A 26617-nucleotide genomic window follows, 5' to 3' on the forward strand; every position below is an offset into this window, starting at 1 on the left:
GGCTAAAACTTCCAAAACTATGTAGAATACTAGTGGTGAGAGTGGACAACCTGGTCTTGTTCCTGTTCTTAGTGGAAATGGTTTCAGTTTTTCACCATTGAGGACAATGTTGGCTGTGAGTTTGTTATATATGGCCTTTATGATGTTGAGGTAAGTTCCCTCTCTGCCTACTTTCTAGAGGTTTTTTTTATCATAAATGGGTGTTGAAATTTTTTGAAAGCTTTTTCTGCATCTATTGAGATGATCATATGGTTTTTCTCCTTCAATCTGTTAGTATGGTGCATCACATTGATTGATTTGCATATATTGAAGAATCCTTGCATTTCTGAGATAAACCCCACTTTATCATGTTATATGATCCTTTTAATGTGCTGTTGGATTCTGTTTGCTAGTATTTTGTTGAGGATATTTGCATCTATGTTCATCAGAGATATTGGCTTGTAATTTTCTTTCTTTGTGACATATTTGTCTGGTTTTGGCATCAGGCTGATGGTGACCTCATAGAATCAGTATGAGAGTGTTCCTCCCTCTGCTATATTTTGGAAGACTTTGAGAAAAAAGGGTGTTAGCTCTTCTCTAAACATTTGATAGAATTCACCTGTGAAGCTATCTGGTCCTGGGCTTTTATTTGTTGGAAGATTTTTAATCACATTCTCAATTTCAGTGCTTGTGATTGGTCTGTTTATATTTTCTATTTCCTCCTGGTTCAGTCTCGGGAGGTTGTGCTTTTCTAAGAATTTGTCCATTTCTTCCAGGTTGTCCATTTTATTGGCATAGAGTTGCTTGTAGTAATCTCTCATGATCCTTTGTATTTCTGCAGTGTCAGTGGTTACATCTCCTTTTTCACTTCTAATTCTATTGATTTGAGTCTTTTCCCTTTTTTTCCTGATGAGTCTGGCTAATTGTTTATCAATATTGTTTATCTTCTCAAAAACCAGCTTTTAGTTTTATTGATCTTTGCTATTGTTTCCTTCATATCTTTTTCATTTATTTCTGATCTTTATAATTTCTTTCCTTTTTATAACTTTGGGGGTTTTTTCTTCTTCTTTCTCTAATTGCTTTAGGTGTAAGATTATGTTGCTTATTTGAGATGTTTCTTGTTTCTTGAGGTAGGATTGTATTGCTATAAACTTCCCTCTTAGAACTGCTTTTGCTGCATCCCATAGGTTTTGAGTCATTGTGTTTTCATTGTCATTTGTTTCTCGGTATTTTTTGATTTCCTCTTTGATTTCTTCAGTGATCTCTTGGTTTTTAAATATTGTATTGTTTAACCTCCAAGTGCTTGTATTTTTTACAGATTTTTTCCTGTCATTGATATCTAGTCTCATAGCATTGTGGTCGGAAAAGATACTTGATATGATTTCAATTTTCTTAAATTTACCAAGGCCTGATTTGTGACCCAAGATATGATCTATCCTGGAGGATGTTCCATGAGCAGTTGAAAAGACAGTGTATTCTGTTGTTTGGGGATTGAATGTCCTATAAATATCAATTAAGTCCATATTGTTTAATGTATCATTTAAAGCTTGTGTTTCCTTATTTATTTTCATTTTGGATGATCTGTCCATTGGTGAAAGTGGGGTGTTAAAGTCCCCTACTATGATTGTGTTACTGTCGATTTCCCCTTTTATGGCTGTTAGTATTTGCCTTATGTATTGAGGTGCTCCTATGTTGGGTGCATAAATATTTACAATTGTTATGTCTTCTTCTTGGATTGAGTCCTTGATCATTATGTAGTGTCCTTCTTTGTCTCTTGTAATAGTCTTTATTTTAAAGTCTCTTTTGTCTGATATGAGAATTGCAACTCCAGCTTTCTTTTGATTTCCATTTGCATGGAATAGCTTTTTCCACCCCCTGCCTTTCAGTCTGTATGTGTCTCTTTGTCTGAAGTGGGTCTCTTGTAGACAGCATATATACGGGTCTTGTTTTTGTGTCCATTCAGCCAGTCTTTGTCTTTTGGTGGGAGCATTTCATCCCTTTACATTTAAGGTAATTTTCAATATGTATGTTCCTATTCCCATTTTCTTAATTGTTTTCAATTTGTTATTGTAGGTCTTTTCCTTCTCTTGTGTTTCCTGCCTAGAGAAGTTCCTTTAGCATTTGTTGTAAAGCTGGTTTTGTGGTGCTGAATTCTCTTATCTTTTGCTTGTCTGTAAAGTTTTTCATTTCTCCATTGAATCTGAATGAGATCCTTGCTGGGTAGTGTAATCTTGGTTGTAGGTTTTCCCTTTCACACTTTAAGTATGTCTTGCCACTCCCTTCTGTTTTGCAGAGTTTCTGTTGAAAGATCAGCTGTTAACCTTATAGGGATTCCCTTGTATTTTATTTGTTGTCTTTCCCTTGCTGCTTTTAATATTTTTTCTTTGTATTTAATTTTTGTTTGTTTGTTTGTTTGTTTGTTTTTCTTTTTCTTTTTGCGGTATGTGGGCCTCTCACTGTTGTGGCCTCTCCCGTTGCGGAGCACAGGCTCCGGACGCGCAGGCCCAGCGGCCATGGCTCACGGGCCCAGCCGCTCCGCGGCATATGGGATCCTCCCAGACCGGGGCACGAACCCGTATCCCCTGCATCGGCAGGCGGACTCTCAACCACTGCGCCACCAGGGAGGCCCTGTATTTAATTTTTGATAGTTTGATTGATATGTGTCCTGGCATGTTTCTCCTTGGATTTATCCGGTATAGGACTCTCTGCACTTCCTGGACTTGATTAACTATTTCCTTCCCACATTAGGGAAGTTTTCAACTATAATCTCTTCAAATATTTTCTTAGTCCCTTTCTTTTTCTCTTCTTCTGGGATTATTATAATTCGCATGTTGGTGTGTTTAATGTTGTCCAAGAAATCTCTAAGACTGTCCTCAATTCTTTTCATTCTTTTTTCTTTATACTGTTCTGCAGTAGTTATTTCCACTATTTTATCTTCCATGTCACTTATCTGTTCTTCTGCCTCAGTTATTCTGCTCTTGATTCCTTCTAGGGAGTTTTTAATTTCATTTATTGTGTTGTTCATCATTGTTTGTTTGCTCTTTTGTTCTTCTAGGTCCTTGTTAAATGCTTCTTGTGTTTTCTCCATTCTATTTCCAAGATTTTGGATCATCTTTACTATCATTATTCTGAATTCTTTTTTTCAGGTAGACTGCCTATTTCCTCTTCATTTGTTTGGTCTGGTGGGTTTTTATCTTGCTCCTTCATCTCTTGTGTGTTTCTCTGTCTTCTCATTTTGCTTAACTTAGTGTGTTTGGGGTCTCCTTTTCGCAGGCTGCAGGTTTGTAGTTCCCGTTGTTTTTGGTGTCTGCCCCCAGTGGTTAAGGTTGGTTCTGTGGGTTGTGTAGGCTTCCTGGTGGAGGGGACAAGTGCCTGTTTTCTGGAAGATGAGGCTGGCTCTTGTCTTTCTGGTGGAGAGGACTGTGTCTGGTGGTGTATTTTGGGGATGTCTGTGACCTTATTATGATTTTAGGCAGCTCTCTACTAGTGGGTGGGGTTGTGTTCCTGTCTTGCTAGTTGTTTGGCATAGGGTGTCCAGCACTGTCGCTTGCTGGTCGTTGAGTGGAGCTAGGTCTCAGTGTTGAGATGGAGATCTCTGGGAGAGCTTCTGCTATTTGATATTACATGGAGCCAGGAAGTCTCTGGTGGACCAGTGTCCTGAACTCAGCTCTCCCACCTCACAGTCTCAGGCCTAACACCCGGCCTGAGCACCAAGACCTTGTCAGCCACATGGCTCAGAAGAAAAGGGAGAAAGAAAGAAAGAAAAAAGTAAAATAAAATAAAGTTATTAAAATAAAAATAATTATTAAAAAAATTTAAAAGTAATAGAAAGAAAGAATGAAAGAGCCACCAAACGAAGAAATAAATCCACCAATGATAACAAGCGCTAAAAACTATACTTAGAAAAAAAACAAAAAGAAAAACGGACAGACAGAACCCTTGGAGAAATGGTAAAAGCAAAGCTATACAGACAAATCACACAAAGAAGCATACAAGTACATCCTCATAAAAAGAGAAAAAGGAAAAGAACATATATATCTATATATTTAAAAAAAAGAGGAAGAGATCAACCAAATCAATAAACAAATCTACCAGTGATAATAAACTCTAAATACTAAACTAAGATAAACATAAAACCAGAAACAAAGTAGATGCAGAAAGCAAACCCCAAGTCTACAGTTGCTCCCGATGTCCACTGCCTCAATTTTGGGATGATTCCTTGTCTATTCAGATATTCCACAGATGCAGGGTACATCAAGTTGATTGTGGAGATTTAATCTGCTGCTCTTGAGGCTGCTGGGAGAGATTTCCCTTTCTCTTCTTTCTTCGCCCAGCTCCTGGGGTTCAGCTTTGGATTTGGCCCTGCCTCTGCGTGTAGGTTGCCTGAGGGTGTCTGTTCCCAGCCCAGACAGGATGGGGTTAAAGTAGCAGCTGATTAGGCGGTTCTGGCTCACTCAGGCCGTGGTGGGGAGGGAGGGGTATGGAATAAGGGGTGAGCCTGCAGCGGCAGAGGCCAGCATGATGTTGCACCAGCCTGAGGCTTGCCGTGCATTCTCCCGGGGAGGTTGTCCCAGCGTCACGGGACCCTGGCAGTGGTGGGCTGCACAGGCTCCCGGGAGGGGCGGTGTGGATAGTAACCTGTGCTTGCACACAGGCTTCTTGGTGGCTGCAGCAGCAGCCTTAGCGTCTCATTCCCGTCTCTGGTGTCCACGCTGATAGCCGTGGCTCACGCCAGTCTCTGGAACTTGTTTAGACGGTGTTCCGAATCCCTTCTCCTCGCGCACCCCAAAGCAATGGTCTCTTGCCTCTTCGGAAGCTCCAGACTTTTCCCGGACTCCCTCCCGGCTAGCCGTGGCGCACTAGCCCCTTCAGGCTGTGTTCACGCTGACAACCCCAGTCCTCTCCCTGCGATCTGACCTCCGAAGCCCAAGCCTTAGCTCCCAGCCCCGCCCGCCCCGGCGGGTGAGCAGACAAGCCTCCAGGGCTGGTGAGTGTTGGTCGGCACCGATCCTCTGTGCGGGAATCTCTCTGCTTTGCCCTCTGCACCCCTGTTGCTACGCTCTCCTCCGTGGCTCTGAAGCTTCCCCCCCGCCAACCCCCGTCTCCGCCAGTGAAGGAGCTTCCTAGTGTGTGGAAACTTTCCCTCCTAAACAGCTCCCTCCCAGAGGTGCAGGTCCCGTCCCTATTCTTTTGTCTCTGTTTTCTCCTTTTTCTTTTGCCCTACCCATGTACGTGGGGGAGTTTCTTACCTTTTGGGAAGTCTGAGATCTTCTGCCAGCATTCTGCAGGTGTTCTGTAGGAGTTGTTCCACATGTAGATGTATTTTTGATGGATTTGTGGGGAGGAAGGTGATCTCCACATCTTATCCCTCTGCCATCTTGAAGGTCTCCCCGGTAATCTTTTTCTAAAGATAGTTATGTGGATATACAGTTCTTGCCTTCCTCCCTATCAAAAATGCATACATATCCAGGAAAGAAATTTTGCATTTGGCCAACATACTTTTAAAACAATTTCTTTTTTCACAACAACAACAACAAAAAAAAACAAAGATTAAAAGCTTCCTAGTCACAGGCAATACAGTGTAAAGTAAGGAATACTAGTTTGGAACTAGAAGAAATTGAATTCAAATTCCAACCTCACCACTTACTAGCTGTAAGACTTTATAGTGAATTATTTAACTTTCCTGAATCTCAATTTCCTCATGTATAAATGACACACTAGAGCTACCTTGTGGATCATTATGACAATTAGATATAATGTAGGTTAGATGCATGGCAAAAAAGCCTAATTAATACATAACAGACTTTGAATTAGAGAGAAAGAAGATACTATTCTGATCCGCACAGAGTTGATAATCTTAGTGGATGAAATGGAGATTAATCAAGGAATAACCAAAAGCAGTAAAATTATTAAAATAATAAACTCTACACAGTCACTTAGAAAAAGGTAGGTTTCCCTGAGCAGGTGTTGATGGAACTAAAATAAATCACTGAAAAATGCTGAAAGAAAGATAGGCATTAACTGCATAAAGACCCAAGGAAGAGCAGTTAAGATCAAGGAAACAGAATTTGCAAAGTTCCTGTGGTGGGGGAGAGGAGAAGAGGGTGCTTTCAAGGAAGTGAAAGGAGAATGCAGGCTTGAGGGTCAGTGCAGTGGGAGAGGTGGCAGGAGTCAAGACAAGGAGGGTCTTGTAAACCATCTTAAGGATTTTGCTCCTTGCCCCATGGAGAATGAAAAACCATTGAAAGGTTTTGAGCAGAGCAGTGACATAATCATATTTTTTAAAAGGTTCACTCAGGCTGCTGTGGGAATGGACTACAAGGGTAGGAAAAGATACAGGAAGTTCTGAGGAAGCCAAGGCAGCAGGCTAAGCTGGGGATGAGAAAGGCACCAGAAGAGTAAATGTAGGCAGAGAGAAATTAGTGAGAAAGCCAAAGTTGGCAGGTCTATCTTCCTCCAAATTTTGTGTTTTCTAACTTTATATGTTGTAATAAAGTACTAAATACCTGCAATGAACACACATAGAAAGCAGGATGCTGTGGTATAGCCTGACAGAGTCAAAGAATTTCCCCAGTATCCAGCACTTAGGTTTCTCCCCAGCAACAAAATTATGTGGAGAAAGTGAAGAGCACAGGATAGCAGTATTCACAAGAAACCAAGGGACTAAATACATGAGGGAGAGAGAGAGGCTGAGTGGTGGAAAGGGCACTAGATGCAGACACTGGATACCCAAGTTCTAGGCCTAGCTCTGCCACATACATTTGAACAAACAAACCCCTTCTCCTCTTCAGACAAACCTCATCTACGAAATGACCAAGTGGAACTAGCTGATCTCTAGGGTTCCTTTCAGTGCATGTGTTTCTCTCACTTGGAAGCCACATCTATAAAGGTAGCTTAACACAGTGGGTTAGAGTGCAGGAAGCCATCATATTAAGAGCAAAAACTTAATAAGTGCTTACCATGCGCCAGGCATTGTTCTAAGTATTATATATAAACTGCCTTAATCTTCCCAAAAAATCTTGTGGGTAGTAACTATTATTATTATCATCAGCTTCATTTTATAGTTGAGAAAACCTAGGCACAGAGATGTTAAGTAACTTGCTCACGATCTCACAATTATTAAGCAGCAGAGACAAGATTTGAATGTCGTAGTCTAGCTATGATATACACAGCCTTTTAAGGATGCCTGGGTTCAAATACTGGCTCTGATGTTTTCCAGCAATGTGAGTCCCTCTGTGCCTCAGTTTTCTCGTCTATAAAATGGGAATAATAATGGTTCTTATCCAAACGTGTTTTGTGAGGATTAACTGAGGATATATATCTCTATATTTTATATATATATATATATATATATATATATATATATATATATATAGTGATTAGAGGAATAGTACCTAGAACTTAGTAAGTGCTCAGTAAATGTTAGGTGTTATTATTACTTGGTGGCTCAAGGAAGAATAGACACATACATTTTGGGAAACACTCATTGGCAAGAATGACTCATTCTGATCCCAAGCTTTCAAGGTGTTTCCAACGCAAAGAGGCAAATTTTAAACACTGAGACTCTGCAGAGGGGAGCTATTGCCTATTCTGTGCAAAGGATTTCTCCTCGTGTTTATTTTTAATTTAAGTCCTCATTCAACACTCGAAAATAGGAATAAAACATGGTGATGGTAAATAACCTATGAACAAAATAAAACATAGTTCCTATACATAGTCCAATATGATTCTAATTAAGTTTGGAATGCCTTAGTTTTGTTATCAATCAATTTATTGGGTCACAGCCAGAAATTAAAAGAAATAAAATAATAGGAAGGTATAAGATTGAATAGCAAACATCAGAGTACATTGCAGGTAGTAAAGGTAAGTATCGTTTCATAAAATTTTTGTTTCAGGAGGAGAGAGAGAGACAATGTAAATTATAGTTTCCAACTTGCACAGTTTTTTAAAAAGTTTAAATAACACTGAACTAGATTAGTTATTCATTCAACAAACATTCACTATGTGTAGTTTGTGCTAAGAATTCTGCCAAGAGCTGGGTTCACAGGAAATAATGAAGAGCGTTCCAGCTTTAAGTTCAAAGTGAAATGGGAGAAACAGACACTGAACAAAACCACACTAAACCTTGTGGGACCTGGGCCTCACTTCCTAGGAGAGGGGTGATGTTTAGGAGGGAAGGAATGTTTGTAATTGCTGAAGTACCATGGGAACTACATGACTGGGGAAAGGCGTGCTTTTTCTGTCACAGTCAGTGGTAGCTTGAAAATTTTTCTTTGTTTTTAGATTCACCTTAATTTTTAAAAATCTAATGTTTACGCGGCCAAGGAATTAATAAACTGTGAGATATAAATCACAATTTATGTAGCTGATTTAATGTATATTCTTTATTTTTAACAGGTTCTTTGCCTCTGGAACATTATGGGGGGACAAAGTGTGGCATGGGAGAAAACTAGATCCCTGTCCACTCTTTCTCCTTTACATCCTACCATTATAGATTAACAACAGAAGCTGTTGAATTGTGGGAAATATAGTTAAAACCCCACAGTAATTAGTTCAGGAGCCCCACAGATTGTTAATGAGGTTGTCTGAATTATCACCTGCTCCTGGAAGGGTCAGGTGTGAGCCCATTGGCAGCCAGGGCCCTTGAGTCAGTGACAGGGATGTGGGAATGGAGGGAGGGGTCTGCATGCTGTCTTGCAGGTGTTTTCTGAGAGTCCCTGAATCAGTATTTTATTTTCTGTGTATTTTGTTGCATTCACTATCTGCAAGAGGCTAGGCTAGATGTTAGAGGAGATATAACAGGTGAGAGACACAACCCTTGCCCACAAAGAACTCACATAGACAGACAAGAAATTTACACAAGGGACAAAAGCCCAAAGCAGATGTGGAGCAACACAGCATGAGAACACTGACCTTGGAGTCAATCATGGTCCTACCACTTTCTAGCGGTGTGGCTTGAGGCAAAATCACCTAAGCTTTCAGAGTTTCAGTTACCTTAGCTGCAAAATCAGGATGATTGGGTATTTATAAGGAGTAAATGATAGCCAAGAATGAAGTGGGCAGCATATCATTGAGTGAATACTAGGTGCTCAGTAACTGAGTTGACTGCAAAGTTAAAGTGCCTGCAAAGAAATACCAGGGAAATGCTTTGGAGCTTCAAAGGAGGAAAGTGTCCTATCGGGAAAATCTTCTTGGAGGTGGCATCTGAGATGAAACTTCCTGGATTTGTCTGATGTTAGAATGAGGCAATGAGGGAAAATATTCCCAGAGAGGAATGGCATAAGCAAAGGCATGGAGGTAGAAAAACCTGGGGCATTCCAAATAGTAGACACATTTTTGCTGGGAAGTGTAGTTGCATACACAAATAAGTCAGTTTCCAACCTCAGAAAGCCCATAGTCTAGTGGGGAGACAGACTCACAGACTGAAACTGATAAAACAGAGTGACACCAATTGTGATAGAGGACTGCACAGGGTCAGTGGAAATCCAGTGGAGGCCCACTTGGACCAGCCTAGGCTAAGGCTGACCAGGTGGGAATGGCAGAAGATGAAGGCGGTGGGTGGGACTCTAGGGTGGCAGGGGAAATGCTCACTGTGTGGCCCATTCTCAACAGAAATGCCAGTCAGGAAATCACATTGGCACACAGGATAGGAACATGATGGGGATGAAAACTGGATTGGTAGCAGTGAGAGAGTAAGAGAGGTGACTGAGAGCAGGAATCAGAGAGAAAAATGGCAGAATTCTAGAACATACAGGTGGAGCCATTTAGTGCCATGATGAAGCCTGGAGCTGATTGTGAAGCTGGTGGCTGAAATGGACGGAAAGTGAGTCACTGGAGGTGAGCAGTGCAAGGATTAGTGGGATTAAGTGACTAAAAAGACTACTGTTGTCTGTTGATGACCCGGAAGGCAGAGATAGAGGCAAAGCTATGTGGAAGAGGTCAGTGAGCCAGGTATAAAAATCACCCAGAAAGGTGGGATTGTGTCTTGAAGGGCAGTAGATGGTTTTGGTGTTTTAAATGTGCTAGCTACTTACTATTGAGCACCTGCTCTATGCCAGACACTTTAGGCTCACATTAGTATCTCCAGTTGTGTAGGTTAGCATATTGGTAGGTTTGCTGTGAAGAGAAGGTCCAAAATAAGCAGCCTAAATAAGATAGAAGTTCATTCCTCTGTCATGTAAAAGTCTGGGTATGTAGTCCATGGCTGCTATGACAACGCACATAATCATCAAGTTTCCGGGGGCTTTCTGTTTTGTTGTCCTGCCAACTTGTACCTCTGCTCCCACCATGACATCTGCATTCCTATCAACTGGAAGGAAGGGGCAGTGGATAGTGTGACCCAGAGTCACTAAGAATGACCAAGATTCAAGAGAAAGGGGAGGGAGTAGCAAGGTCACATTGCAGAAGAGCAGGTGGATCGGGAGATATTGTTGTAGCCACATTTGGAAATTACAATCTGCCACACATTACAATAAATGACCTTTAACAGAATGCTGCTCAGCTTAATGAATGTGAGTAATCTGCAGAACAAATGGCCATGAATAAAATGGATTCCCTTTACTTATTTCATTCATTTTAATCCATAGAACAACACTGTAAAGTAGATTTAATTCACACCCTCATTTTACAGATATGGGAAGTTAGGTAACCTTCCAAGATCCGTGAGATGGTTAGTTGTTGAGCTGGGATTTGAACCAAAGCCTATTTGACTTCCAAGCTTGTGCTCTCTCCTGGCATGACACAGCCTCTTATGAAGCCTGACATCCGGAGGAAATGCAACAGAAAAGAAAGATTTGCTTCTCCTTTCACAAGGACTCAATAAATATTTGTCAAATCGACCTGAGTTAAATCAAACTCCTAGAGGAAAATCTTGGAAACAAAACCTGAAAGATGTATATAAAACTAAAGTTAGATTTGAAAGAAATACATTAACCAGCTAATGAAACAAGATCTATGTGAACAGCATTTCTTCATTCACTGGTATCCACACAACTAATATTTACTTTTTAAAAGTACTTATTCCCTGCTCCATTCTAAAATGATTGAAATTAGATTAGAAATGTCAATAAAATGAAATAATACTTAGAGATTTTAGTTATCATGTTAGAACCTTGGAAATGTCCAGTAAATGGTAGCCACTGTCATTGGTGAGAGCAATGGGCAGGGAGCCCAGAGAACTGGGTTCTATTCCTGGCTCTGCTTCTCAGCTGTGAGAACTTGGGCAGGTCACTGAGCTTCCCTGGACCTGAATTTTCTTGCCTGTAAAATGAGGATGATATCAACCATCTCTAAGGTTCCTTCCAGCACTAAAACCTACATGAAGACTGAGTATACTTTTTCTTATCATTTCCTGCATGTCATGATTGGCTGGGTTATTTTCTACTAATAAGCAATTATCTAATCTATTAAGTGCAAACTGCAACTGTTAAGGAGCAACTAAGAATAGTTAAAACTGTTAGAGCAAAGACTCTAATCAAATGTTTCTGAACATATGCTCATGGGCTTACTCAAAAAGAGTGCTTATTCCTTGTTCCCATTAAAATCTCATGTGATGAAAGATCAGAGAATGAACAAATTCTGTTATATCCATCATATACATAACACTACAATGTAGCCTCATTCTGACAATGGAATACACCATTTACTTCACAGCTATGTCTTTTTTTTTTTTTAAGATGATGTTGGGGGTAGGAGTTTATTAATTAATTTATTTATTTTTGCTGTTTTGGGTCTTCGTTTCTGTGCAAGGGCTTTCTCTAGTTGTGGCAAGCGGAGGCCACTCTTCATTGCGGTGCGCAGGCCTCTCACTGTCGCGGCCTCTCTTGTTGCGGAGCACAGGCTCCAGACGCGCAGGCTCAGTAGTTGTGGCTCACGGGCCTAGTCGCTCCGCGGCATGTGGGACCCTCCCAAACCAGGGCTCAAACCCGTGTCCCCTGCATAAGCAGGCAGATTCTCAACCACTGTGCCACCAGGGAAGCCCAGTTATGTCTTTTTTTAAAGGCACCTCTATCAAGCTGCGATGTTCAGTCTTTCATCTTCTAACTCCTGCTTGTTCTTCAAAACTGAATTCTAGAATCATTTTTTTATCCCCAGGAATCTTCCCAGACCCTCCTCTCACCTAACCCCTTCTCCCGGGGGCTGCTTTGGATGCCCCTATTCTACAGTCCCTGGTGCGTCTCTCAATTTTAGTACTTGTTATACTGTGTTATATTGGATTGTCATAGTCTGTCATTTCTCATCTACTGTCCCCTAAGGCTGAGATCTTCTCGAGGACAGAAGACAACTCTATTGCCAGTGGTTAGTACGAGGCCTAGACCTAGTAGGTGCTTAATGAATACTTGTTTGATGAATGGGGTTCTTTCATTCCCTTTCAGGAGATGTTGTTGATGAAGACAACAGATGCATTTCTATCTCACATCAAATTCCCAAATCCTTCAAATATCCATACCTTCACACATGCCTATTCTTCTATAGATGTGCATAGTTGGAGCCTTTTTTCAATGTTCCCAATGCAGAGGGGAAAGAGGAAAGAGAAGCAACTTGTATTAAGTGGTTACTTTACACAATTTTTCCATTAACAGTAAAAATCATCTTTGTAACAACCTATGAGGTAAGTACTACTCTCTCTATTATATAGAAACTGAGGCTCAGAGAGATAAAGGAACTTGCCAGAGATCACAGGGCTCCTGAATGATGGAGGTGGGATTAATCTGACTCCATCTAATATCACACTGCTTCCCCAGGGAGAAGGGTGAGGGTGGTGGGGATAGTGGGGGAGAACGGGGTGGAGGTGGAAGGGTAAGGGTGGGGTTTCATGCTATGTTTTAAAATCAGTATATCCCCCAAGTTTATGCTTACTAACACTGAATTTTAGCCCTTTACATGAAGGTTAAGCAACAAGAGCTCCCCCACCATAACTAATACCTGTATTCCTCCCCAGTCATTATTTGGGGCTTGGAGGTTGTGCAGATGGTATTGTTAAGTTGTTCTCATTATGAGAGAAATAGGGCGGGACAGGGGAGGAATGTGACAAATCAAATCCTCAGGACCAACCAACCAGATAAACAAAGAAACACAGGTGTCCTTATAATTAAGGTGCACGATGAGCTTGTAATGCCTTTGTGTGAAGATTCAGGACTTCTAAAGAAAAATAACATTGCCCTTAATACAGGAATTGCCTTTCAAAGGAAGAAAGTAAGTTTCCATGCTCTTACTAATTGTTTTGTTACATCAAGTTGACTATCCTAGAGCCACAATATGACTTGTAATTGTAAAATTATCATAGATTCCATTTATGGTTTCTATTGGGAAGGAATATAAATTATCATTATATCTTGGAGAATTGAACGTAATTCTAAAACACTTGTTTTAGCTAGGCAATACCATGCTGATAAAATTAATATTTTAATAAATCACCTTTAATTAACTGTTTATATATACACACACATATATGAATATATATATAGCCTAAAATATATTTTCAATTGATGAGAAACAGTGTTTTTCCCTGTAGCATGGTTCTTAATACAATGATGATTTGCTCTTTTTATGAGTTTTTTTATAAGTAGTATTACCTTAACATATTCGATTATAAAATTGAAAATGTATTATTTTTTTATCTCTGTGTGGAATTTTTCAATTGTTTTAAAAGACCTCATAAATCCAGAGAATAGTTCAAATCTCTGAGTAAAATAAAATGCATGACAAAGTCAAGTCCTAAATATGCCAAATTGTTTTCTTTGAAGAATCCATGGCTAAACTGATTTTGGAAAAGTTAAGACTGGAAAAATTGGTATTTTTTTGTATATTTTGTTTCTGGGTTTGATGTCTGTTTTAGTAATATAAGCACATGTAAATGCTACATGGGTTTCTTTTAAATGGGGATTACTTCCTTCTATGAATTCTGACACATTTTGCATTTATATAACCTTTTGGCATTAAATAACAATACGTTCATATATCAATATAAGGAACATGTATTAAGATCTTTATATTAGTGTGAAAAAGGACTTACAATTTGTAAAATGTGTAATCATTTAAAAAACTCTAAGTACACCATGCACTGTTCTTATTGCGTTCTGTCTGGTAACTCATTTACACTCAGAACAACACCCATGAAGTTAGTTCTAATATTAGGCCCATCTTACAGATGAGAAAACTGGGGTACAAAGAGGGTTAAGTAACTTAATCACAGAGCTAGTAAGTGGTAGAGCTGGTATTCAAACCAAGACAGGTTTTAGAGCCCGTAATCTTACCCACCACCGTATAACCAAAGTGGATTCCCTGGAGAGGTTATTGGAGCACTAAAGTTTTTATAAAGAGCAGAACCTGCTACAAGAGTTGTACCTAAATTATTAAAAAACAACTGGCATCAAGTATATATATACATCTGCATATCTGCCACTATATTAAGCTAAGTGCTTTAAGTGCCCCCTTGCACTTAACCCTCACAACCACACTATGATGTGAGCATTTATCTGATTGTGTATACTTGGACAAGTTGTTTAACTTTCCTCAACTTAAGCTTCAACTTCCTCATCAGTTGATGTGAGAATGAGATTGTAAACAGAGTGCATAGCACAGTGCCCAGCACAAAGTAAACTCATTAATGTTAGCTATTATTGTCATTACTGTTTTTAGGCTTAGAAAAACCAAGTTAACTTGTTCAAGATGACATACTTTTAAAAGGGCAGAGCTGATCTAGAAACTAGGTCTGATTAATACCCTAACTACAGTGGTTAAGACTGTGTCCTTTACTGTGCTAAAGTGCCCTGAATTCTTGCCTGCCGGCCTTTCCTACAATATCTTGCTCATTGCTAATAATCAGAGATAGTCATTCATTAAAACAAAATTTGTTTTAATTCCAAAACAATAACTATTTACCATTGACATTTTTAAAAATACAGATAAGCAAAAGAGGGAGAAATAAAAATCACTCATAATCCCATCTTCCAAAATAACCAGTTACCCTTTCAAAAACAGGATACAATCTTGTGACCTCCTTTTCTCACTTTGAAATATACTGTGAACATCTTCCCATGTTGATAAATATTCATGGACTGTATCATTCTTAATGTCTGCAGAATATTCCATTGTATGGATGATCAGTCCCTTTTGCTGACCATTAAAGACTATTTCCAATTTTTGCATATTTCAAACTATGCTACAGTAAAAATCATAGGGCCAAGTCTTTGAACACATTAATGATTACTTCCTTAAAACAAATTTATAAAAGTGGAACTACTGGGGCAAAGAATATAAGTTAGCAGAATTTTGAGTTGGTATATCCCCATCTGCTCAGGAACAAAACCCTTTTGTTTTACATAGTCAAAGGAGACTGTGGGAAAACAGCTCTTATAGTCATCGGGGATTATTCAGTTTTAAGGCTGCACCTTTTAAAACTTGGATTAAATGAGATAATCCATGGAAAGTGCACATAAGTGCTCAATAACTAACAGCTATCATAATAATGAAAATAACATCAATTTTGTTTTGTTTGTCATTCCCAGTCCTCCTATTACCTAGGCAGCCTCTTTAGCTTATTTGTGTCTATGTGAAGGTCTGAATGGATCAAGTCCTAAAAACAGAAAATCTGAGAATCCTGAGAATTGTGAAATAAAAAAATAAAACAGGAGTTAGGAGAACTTTTACAATTTTTCCTCCTGATTCCCTTGTGACCTGGGCAGGTCTTCTCAGGACCTCAAAGCCTTCACCTATAAAGAGGCATCAGATAAGATGATTCTTTAATATTTCCATTCTAACTCTACCGTGCTAAGCTTACTTCAACCAGTAAGTCTTGCTCATACCTGTATTTCCTATATTTTGAACAAAAGTAGATTTCCTTTACGCAATAATGGGCATTCTCAACAACCTAACTGTGAGTTTCTGAGTTTCTGGGCCCTGGGTGTGAAAGTTTTACAAAGGTCAGGGAGGGCTCAAGAAGCGACTTGCCCTTTTTTTTTTTTTTTTTTTTTTTTTTTTTTGTGGTTCACGGGCCTCTCACTGTTGTGGCCTCTCCCGTTACGAAGCACAGGCTCCAGATGCGCAGGCTCAGCGGCCATGGCTCACGGGCCCAGCGGCTCCGCAGCATGTGGGATCTTCCCGGACCGGGGCACGAACCCATGTCCCCTGCATCGGCAGGCAGACTGTCAACCACTGCGCCACCAGGGAAGCCCGACTTGCCCATTTTTAATGATCATCAGATTACCCAGCACCAGACCAACGCTGTGTTATTCAAAAGTCTGGTGTGGTTTAGGAGGCCACAGAGCAACTTGGCTCTCCCAAGTCATTGAGGCCAACATTTATACCTGAAATCACAGTGCACAAAAGTCTGGGTTATTTTGTTTGAGATTTAGTGATGTTAATCATTGTCTCCATTTCTCACTTTACTTTGGATATATCTTAGACACCAGTCAACTGGCCAAACATGGCTTGAAGGATCCAGTTAGTGTGTCCACACTCCGCCAAAGACAGGCCACCTTTCTAGTGCGCCTTCGCCTAAAGGGTAAGATTTATTCTAAGGGTTCCAAATTGGTCACGTTTGCAAATCCTCGGAGCCCAGCACAGTGTTTTGCCAAGAACATCGGTTCAAATGTTGTTGGTGGACTTGAACTGCCAAAAAAGCTACCTCACTTAAAATTTAAGCACAGGTAGCAGTACTGGAGAAGAGATTTATTCATTCAACTTCTTGAGCATAAACTCGATGCTAGGCGCCAGGGCCGGGAACCGCAGGGGTCGATCCTCCAACTCCCGCGCGAGGCGCCCCCTGGAGACGGCGGTGGGGGTGGCGAAGCGACCGCTCAGCGCTGAGCGGGTGAGCGAGCCAGCTAGCGAGCGAGCGCGGGGCGACTCCGCGGACGTCCTCCCTGCCGCCGCGCCCCGCCCAGCCTCCGCAGCCTCCGGCTGGACCGCGCCGCCGAGAAGATGCGCCTCAAGAGCCAGGTAGCCGCGCCTCGGCCGGCCCCGCGCCCCTGATGCCCCGCCCACCCGCTGTCACGCGCGACCGCGCGGCCACGTGGCTGTGACTCGGTCATTCCAGGCGCTCAGCCCCGCCACCCGGACTCTCAGGGAGGGGGAAGGGGCCCTCACAGGAGGGAGCCGCCCCCGCGCGCCCCTGGCCCGGGGACTTCTGGCGTCCCCCTCAGCCGCCCAGCTGGCGACTCTGTTCCCGAGGGCCTCTGGGTCCTTCCCCCGCGGGCCACGAGACACTTTCCCTGCCTCAGGGGAGACAACCGAAAGTTGGGTTGCCGTGCACCCCGCACCCCGCGACAGTCGACCCAGCCCCGGGGAGAAGACGCCGCCCCGCGCGCGCCACTCCCCTCTGCTCCTTTCCCGAGCTGTCCTCGGAGTGGCCTTGCTGAACTAGCTGGTGGCGCCAAAAAGTCCGGGCGGCTTCGAGCGAGCGGGGCCCCAGAGTGCTGGGCGAGCAGGCGCGCATCCTCAGGGGGGCCCCTTCTGTCTGTGTGACTCCCGCTAATTGTCGAGAAGCAGCACCCTCCAGTGCCTTTCCCCTATTACAGCCCGCTGTCGACCTGGGGCTTGGGATATTTCTAGATGAGACTGAGCGGGCGCTTCCGTTGCACTGAGCAGTGCTCTTGTTTAGCGGAGGAAAAAGGAGGATCAGGTGTTGGGTAGGGTGTATTTGTGTGTTGTACTCGTCTCTCTTTGGGCTGGGGTTGTCAAGCGTTTAGGATTTAGTAAACACACGTCCTGAAGTCTTGAACTTGCTGGAGACAATTCGTTTCTAAAAGAGAGAGAACCTCCCCTCTTCCAACATATGTTAACGGATTTAGGGAGACCACAGGGAAACCTCGGAGAGGAACTTCTCAAAAACAACTCCAGGTTTGGGGGAATATGAGTCATATTGATTCCCCAGGGTTAGCCGGTACTGCTCAAGGGTGGTAATTCTCATAAATCTTCCCTCTGGGGAATCAAATACCCGCTCCACAACAGTTTGTCACGAGCCCTGTGGGTTCATGAAAGCCTGCCTGCGCCCCTTACCAAGCTGCTTTATTTTAGTAGAACCCCTTGAAGAGGCTGCCTCACATTACCTTTCTGCATTTCTGCGCCTAGTTTTTCATTATTTTATAATACTTGCAAATTGACACTGAACAGGCTTTAACCTCAGTCATTTCAGAATAAGTTTGATGTTTTAAGTGAAATGTGAATGGAGCTCCATTTATGAGGGAAGTAATCTGTGTGAAGTGTTTTGTAAATGTGAGTGGGTTGAGTTTAAAACACTGAATAAAATTAATGTAATGAGGAATCAAATGGTTCAATCCAGATGTTTGCCTCCGTGCTTCCCTAATAAAGTGAGAGTAGAGTGCTTCACAGCGCCTCTCCTTGTGGTTCTTAGGTAGAGTGGATTGTGGTTGACTAAGAATCAGTGATGGTTGGATTCCTTCCTTTCATTTTCTGAAACACTAACTATTCCTTGGGGCTGATGGGGTTGTGACCCACACACCTATACAGAGGACTTTCCCCCTCTCCTGACTACCTTAGAAATATATGAGGGATTTACAGGCAGGTTTTTAGCTAGGGAACTTGTAAGTAATCCTCTTTAGTTATCATTAGTATTAGCCTCTGAAACCCTTGCTTGCTTATACGATAAGGTACTTGGGTGTGATTGTAATAGAGGTGGGGTTGTGGGTTAGAGTTGGTGGCCTCACTAATTCCACTACTTAGTGTGTTTTGAATTAACAGAAAACTCCTTAGCATTTGTGTAGAGGCAATAGAATTTAGCACGAGGGATTCTAATTCAGATATTCTTGGTTCAGGTCTATCCCACCACTCAGTTGTTATGTGACCTTGCATAATCAATTCCTCGGTCTTACTATTTTTTCCCACTTCCCAATAGACTAATGGGGATAATACCAGCCTTTGACATGGGAATTAAATGGAATACCATATATGTACAGTGCCTGGCATGTGGGCACTCAGTAAATACTCCTATTAACGGTCCATAACAGTAACTGTTACCATCACTGCTACTATATCTGCTGAAAAATACCTATCTATAGTCGGGGAAAGAGGTTGACTGCAAAGGGTCATAAGGGAATTTTCTCGGGTAATTGAAATACGCTATATTTTGATTGGGGTGTTGACTGCAGGGTGTATCCATTTGTCAGAACTCATCAAACTGAACCTTTAAGATCTGTGCATTTGACTGTATGTGCATTACATCTCAATAAAGTTCATTTAAAAAATTAACCTCCAAATGTGTTAAATACATCCCTTTTGAGAGGCAGGAGTTGACCTAACAAGGTAATTCTGCATAACCTAGTGATTCATTTCCAGAGGCCCCTCTGCCTTTGAGCGTATCTTCTTCATAAATTCATGTTGGGTCATAGGAAACATGGAGGGAAGGAACTATAATTTTTCAGGTTGTTGTCAGGAGTGATGGTCCATGGAGAAGAATGATTATTTGGCTTGTGCCAGGATTATATTTAATTTGGAACTTGCATATGGTATTAGTTTTTACTAATAGCTTTTTTAAAACCAGATTTAAATGTTTTATTTGATCCAGTAATGCTCATTTGCATAATATTTCCATCCAGTAAGCACAATTCCTGAAAGTTCATAGTGATTTTACATCCCTTCCCTTGCTTTCAGTAAATTCTTTGCATTGCTGGTAATTAAGTGAGATACCTAATGTGCATTTAGCACAGTATCAGGCACATGGTAAATGCTAATATATGCCAGCTGTTATTATTAAAATTGCTATATTTATATTAATCATTTTTTGGAGGTGGAAATCAACACTATACAGATTTTAATGTCAATTCACTACAATGATGCTGTGAAAAGTTTTTGAAGTGGAAACAAGCCAATAATTATTAATAAAATATTGTAAAAATAAAATCTCATCCAAACATAGTGGTCATAACTTTTCAATGGTAGCCCTTAGGAATACAGGCAAAAGCTATGATGGAAGCAAAAACATTTCTGAGAACCAAAAGTATGCCACAGAGAGTATGTTAACTTGTTTACTCACAGACAAGCTCCCTGGACCCTCCCTCAAGCCTTCTAATTCTTACTTGAGACATAGTTCTAACATGCTTGGTTCCCTAATTTCTCAGCCTGCAGCAGATTAGAAGGCCTGAAAGATAGGAGACACAATGGAATTTCAGTAAAGGTGAGCTGGAAATGAGGGACAAACAAATTACAAAAGTAAGACATGAGAAATTAGTCTTAATCTTAAATAGAAGCAATAATTGAATTAGAGTACTGAATAACAATTGCCAATTTTGTTGGAATTTTCCATTTTATTCTTTAAAAGGGTTGCATCATGGTATGCTCTATTTTAAAAGGGGAATAGCATATAACAATGTATTTTTAGGAAGATTTCCATCTGATATGATTAGATTAGAGACTTTGGTTTGTTAAGAGGCAAGCTTCAGTTACCCGTAAATTTTACCTAATGTGGAATGATTTATTCCCTTATGATACTGCATAAATGAGGTATCCGTTGACATTCATGCTTGTGATTTGTGATTGGGAACTAGATTTTTAAAACTGCATTCTCCTTTTCATGCAATGGCATAATGAGACGAATCATACATGGTGTATTAGGTTGCTAGGGCTACCATAACAAATACCACAGACTGGGTGACTTAAGCAATAGAAATGTATTTACTCACACTTCTGGAGGCTTGCAGTCCAAAATCAAGGTGTAGGCAGAGTTGTTTTTTCTGAGGCCTCTCTCCTTGGCTAGTATATGGCCATCTTCTCTCTGTCTTCACATGGTCTTTCCTCTTTCTGTGTCTCTGTCCTAATTCTCTTCAATCATATTGGATTAGGACCCACTCATATGACTTAATTTTACCTCAGTTATTACCTCTTTACAGGCCCTATCTCCAAATGCAGTTGTATTCTGGCGTACTGGGGGTTTAGATCCTCAGCATATGAATTTGGCTGGGGGGACACAATTCAGCGCACTATCCAGTAAAAAGCTGTATTGGTTCTTTCAAAATATTGTAGCTCCGTACATAGTCTAGGAAACAAGTCAGATTTTACTTCTTGTTTTGGATCTAGATGTTGTACTTCCCTGTTGCAGTAAGAAACCCAAACATATCCATCAGGTATCAACACACACACACGCACATACGCACCTTTTACATGTGAAGCTGATTACAGCTGAATCAGAGTTAGGGTCATTGTCCAAGCTGAGTTTAATCTGTGACTGGGTCCACTAAAAATCATGTCCTTCATTGATTGGCTGTGCAGTGGCTTCCTAATCTTTCTGACTCTATAGCACTTTGGGTGGTGGAGGTAGAAGGTTTGGCTTTCTGGAAAGAATCCATTTAACCCTTTGATACCTTCATACCTAGTTCTGTCATTTGAGCTCTTTGTTTGACTTTCCAGTTATCTTTGCAATAAAATAATTATACTAATCTTTCTATTCATATTTTCTGCATATTAAAGCCATGAATGTATGGACCCAAATTTGCTGCACAAGTAACCTTTCTTCACTCAAATCAGAACCTATTTGAACCTATTCAAATAGGTTTGAACCTATTTGAACCTATTCAATAAGTTTGAACCTATTCAAATTTTGAATAGGGTAGGCCTCATTGAGAAGGTGGCATTTGAACAAACTTGATGGAGATGAAGAAGTTAGCCATGTGGCTATCTGGAAAAAGCAGTGGGAATAGCCCGAGGAAAGGCCCTAAGGCAGGAGTGTAACTTGAAGGGTCCAAGGAACAGTTTACTGTTCTCTGAGTGATAGTTTACTCAGAGGTACCTAAACTGCCCACTTCATGGTTTAGTCCCCTTACCAGTCTGAAATTTATCTCAGCTCCACATATTCATGCATCAGGATGTGGTATTTTATCTAAAGAAAAGAAAAAAATCCTTATCTAAAAAAAGAGACATAAACTTATGTTGTGCAAAAATGGCTCTCAAATGCATTATGTGTGTTACTACCAGTTTGTCTCATTTGCACAGCCTCTGAACAACTGGCAAAGTGGCTAGTGTTGATGTTGCAGCTGCCACGGAGCTCCCAGTTGCTTTAGGAATTTTTACATTTTATTAATGCGATGACAGAGTTTACAGTTATCCACAGTATGTTAATTACAAACACTTGTTATCTATAGTACCAGCTTGATACTTGATCTTATAGTTCCTTTAATAGAAATGTTACAGCTTTTACATTTAATTATAATGGGGATTAATCATCACATATGAGTTTTCACCTATGAGCAAAAAATTTGGAACAAATTTATGTTGAGATGAGACTATTAGATTTAAAATGCAATGCCAACATAGCTTTCTTTTTCTGACTTTTAAAATTTACATTAACAAAAAATTGCTAATGTCAGTGAGCCTTCTGAAACCATTTCACATGGCTGAATGATTGACTGATTAATTAATTCAGTGAAAATTTGTTGAGTGTCCAGTATGGGCCAGACCCAGTTGTAGGTGCTTGGAATACATCAGTGAACAAAATTCAAATATCCCTGTCAGTAGGAGTACAAGGGGAGATAGAAATTAAAAATAACCATAATAAACATGCACATTATGTGCATGTAAAAAGGTTATAAAAAATAGAGTAGGATAAAGGAGATCAGGAGCTTGGGCAGGAATTGTAATTTTGAATAAGGTAGACCTCATTGAGAAGGCGGCACTTGAACAAACTTGATGGAGACGAAGAAGTTAGCCATGTGGCTATCTGGAAAAAGCAGTGGGAATAGCCCGAGGAAAGGCCTTAAGGCAGGAGTGTAACTTGAAGGGTCCAAGGAACAGCAAGGAGGTCAGTATGGCTAAAGAGTAGTGAACAAGAGGGAAAAGATTATAAATCGGATTATAAGGTTTGCATGAGGAATAAATGTTGTCATGGTTCATCATCCACTGATAAGAAGATCTTGCTTAGCTTATATACCAAGCACTTTGTAGGTACTCTGCAAATGCTTGTTGAATGTTTCTTTGGCAAATGACTTGGTGCTTATAAGAACTGGTCCTGAACCACAGTAGAAAGCAGAATAGGCCTCTAGAATTGTTGCTAATTCTGTTTCTGGAAAACGTTAGAATTGGATTTGGGAAAGGCAAAGAGCAGAAAAATAACATGGAGATGCTGATGTGTAGGTGTCTGAGTCCTGTCTGACCATTGTCGCACCGACCTCACTAGGGAATTAGTCTTTTTACTTAGCCTTAACCATTTGGTACTGAACAATTCCTTTTCAGTTTGATTTTTTTGTCTTCAAGATTTGTACTTTTAACCAGAAAGAAAAAATTCCGGTGTAGAGCTACTCTTGATTTGAAAGTTTGAGGTCTGTCAACTTCAGGAGACCCATACCATAGATTGGTGTTATTCTTTCTTGTTTACTTCTTATAGGATGGATCTCATAATTATTATATTTGTGTATTTTGTTTACAGTTTACAAGTTATTTTTATATATGTTATCTCATTTGACCCTCACAGCAAATCTGTGTGAGAAGTGGATTGCCATCATTACATTTTGAACTGGGTATCTTACATTTGCCCTCTAGATCTACTCTCTACCCTTTTCCCCATCCTTTCTGTGGCCTTGGAGGCTGACCTTTACAGACTGCATCAGTGGGCTTCCTTGCCGTCTTGATTCTAGAAGGATTTGGCCAGTGGGAGCACTGGCAGGATATCTGAAGGCAGAAAGAAAGTGAGTTCTGGGTATTTATTTCCCCAACTCTATCTCTGCTAGGCTACTGGTTAACAGTGACTGTGTGGAGGCTGCAGCCCATATCCATCCTACAGGTACAGCTCACTCTCTCCCTCTCTTTCTCTCTCTCTCTCTGGGTTCTCTCAAGGTCAAAGAGGTGATAATGAGTCTCCACTATTGCTAGCCCCAGGGTGCTTCATCATTCCTTGATGAATTTCCTTCATTAAACCTTGCTCAGTTTTACTCTTTGAGTATGCCTTCTGTTTCCTGACTCAGACCCTGACTGAGACACAGCTTTAATGATGACAACTTAGACAAGTTGGGCAACCTGCCCAATGATAGAAATCTGGTAAATTACAGAGTAGGAACTTGATCCTGGCTTTGTGGCTCAGAGGCAAAAACCTTTCTACTTTGGTGTCCAATTGAAAGTGTACTGTATGGGATATTATTTATTGGTATGTCCTTAAACATGGAAGGGCCTTTGTAAACAGTAGAGCTCTTTAAAAAGAAATACTATTCCCTTCCCTGCCAAAACAATACAAACAAACAAACAAAAAACCTAAACACGTTATATCTTCGTAAGAGAAGCATGGAAACAAAATCAGGAAGCATTTAGACTGTTTGCTTTTGGTTATTCATGGTGATAAAAAATAGGGACATTGTGAATAATTAATAATCTGGAATTTCCCATTTTCATCCCCCTACTGGTCTACCATAAAATCCTCTTTACTCAGGCCTATTTTACAGTCTCTTTTCCTCCAATTGGTCACCAACACCAAACATTGTCTCTAAAATGTAGATGTGACCCTGCCATTTCTTTGCCCCCCACTATCCACAGGATGAAGCCTAAGCTTATTGGTTTGTTATTGTACATTTATCCTTACCTTTATAAGTAAATATATGGCCTTCCATTTTCTCCCATTCAAATCCTACATTTGCTCTGCCATTAAATTTTTTGCAGTTGACCAAACATACTTCACATTTGCTTTTGCCTGTTTGCATTTGCTGTTTTCTCTGCCTACAATATCACCATCCTTGCCCTCAGCCCCATCATCTGTCAAGAGAACCACTTATCCATCAGAGTTCTGTAGGAAAACATCACATGAAACCTTTTGGACCCCACAGGCAGAGCAGCCAGACTTGAGGAAAGAAGCCCAAGTCCTTGAGGACAGAATCTGGGTCTTTATTCATCATTGTATCCCCTGAGTCCTGGGGCCTGGTCTAGGGCCCTGCATTTAGTGGACAACCAACAAATACTTATTGAGTCAATGACTCTGTGTGAGGCTCCTTCAACCAAAACCTTTACAAGAAAAGTTTTTAAGTTGTTTTTACTGATTTGAATTAAAATATCAGAAAGGTTGGATGAGGATAGCAGCAAAGAAAAGATAAAAAGCAAAAATTCTGAGTTCTCATCAACTGGAAATTTCCTAAATACAGAGTCCATGCCATGGAGTCCTGTTTTTGCTGCTAGAGGCTTGAGTAGGACTGTATACAACTTTGGTCTCTTATCCAATATTTCGATGGCTGTGGTTGACCTGTGTTAGTTTTGTCTGCTATGGTTATAGAAAAGATTTCCCTTTTTTTCCCCTGAAGATTGGTTGGCCATTTTTTTCCCTACATCTCTGATATTAAAGGTCTTTTAGTTCTCACAGCATGAGTTTCTGAACAAAGGGTCATCTCAGAAGCAGCAGTTTTGAGGATCTTACTCAGGTCATAGGAACCAGTGTTCCTGAAAGTCCCTGGTCCATGACCATAATAATTGAAGTCAAATCCCGAGTTTATATTACAAGTAAGAATTTTGTACTACAAATTCTCCCTGTCCACTCAGACTATCACTTGTTGAGAGGAAAATGATACTAACTGCAATACTATACTGTAATTTGAGGTTAAATTACTATGTTGTTTGGAGACATACAGCAGAAGGAGAGAGCTCAAGAAACTTTAGTACACATGGGACAGTCTTATTGTGTGTTGAAATAGGATTTCTCTTCACTTTGAGGGTGTGATATATTCTTTTGGGGTATAAATTATGCAAGGTTAGATTATTCTTATAATAAAATAATTTCAAAAGGCAAGTAGTACCAAGACAATTTTACCAGATTAAAGTAAGCTTGAATTATTTTTTTTTGGACTTTTGGAATGGAAGACACATAGTCTACAAGGGGGAAGTGATCAGAGTAAATTAAAATTTAGTGATCTGTCCTCTAGTTACAAAATGGTGCCATATGGAGTCACAATAGACATGGTCTGCTTTTCTAAGTAAGTTCTGTTCAATGGGAGACATTCTCTAATTCATAAACCAGAGAAGAGAGTTAATAAATTTGCCAAACCAAATTGGGATAGGCAGTACTATAAAGACTCATAATAACCATGGAAAATTTGATATATATGGGATGGAGTGATATTCAGCAGGGGTGAGGTCAGAATAGGACATATAGGAAGAAAAACTAAAGCACAAAAAATTAAGGTAGGAAATGTTTGTGAGTAGCAGTATTATTAGGTTATGTTTATAGAATACCTTTTCACTTTTCTTACATTTTTCCATGTAGAAAGGTGGTATAAAAGGAATATGAAAATTAAAGAATAAAAATTTAAAAAGGAACTCTGAATTAATAGTAAGAATTCTGAGATAATTCCTTTATCACAAGTGTTCTTGCTCCTATATTTATTATCCTGGTTAATGGCACCATCATTTTCCCAGTGGACCTAGGTAGAAAAATCTTGAATTATCCTAGATCCATCCCTCTACCTTATTATCTGTACTCACTTACAAGTCTCTGGGTCCAGATAGTAAGCCTGATTTTTTTAGTTAGCCAACATTTACTGAGTGCCTAATATGTGCCTTGTTCAGACATGGAGAATGATATAGACAAAAATTGATGTCCCTGGGGGACTTACATTTTCTTAAACATCATATTTCTGATTTGAAGATAAGATTTCTGAAATGGAGATCCACTTTTACAATCAATGTTTGAAAAAAAATGTGGTTATCATTGCCTGTGCAT

At 40.3% G+C, this 26617-nt stretch overlaps 1 protein-coding gene across 1 annotated transcript in view; it reads left to right on the forward strand.

The window, feature by feature from the left end:
* Nucleotides 1-16822: 16822 nt before the first annotated feature.
* The window catches only part of ELAVL4 (ELAV like RNA binding protein 4), a 152495-nt gene continuing 142700 nt past the window's right edge, over nucleotides 16823-26617 (forward strand). Inside the window, exon 1 of the mRNA XM_082613076.1 lies at nucleotides 16823-16920. Within this exon, the coding sequence (XP_082469202.1) occupies nucleotides 16903-16920 (18 nt within the window). The 5' untranslated portion in view covers nucleotides 16823-16902. The remainder of the gene's footprint in view (nucleotides 16921-26617) is intronic.

This window comes from Mesoplodon mirus, assembly GCF_964341445.2.
Source record: "Mesoplodon mirus genome assembly, chromosome: 3".
NCBI lineage: Eukaryota > Metazoa > Chordata > Mammalia > Artiodactyla > Ziphiidae > Mesoplodon > Mesoplodon mirus.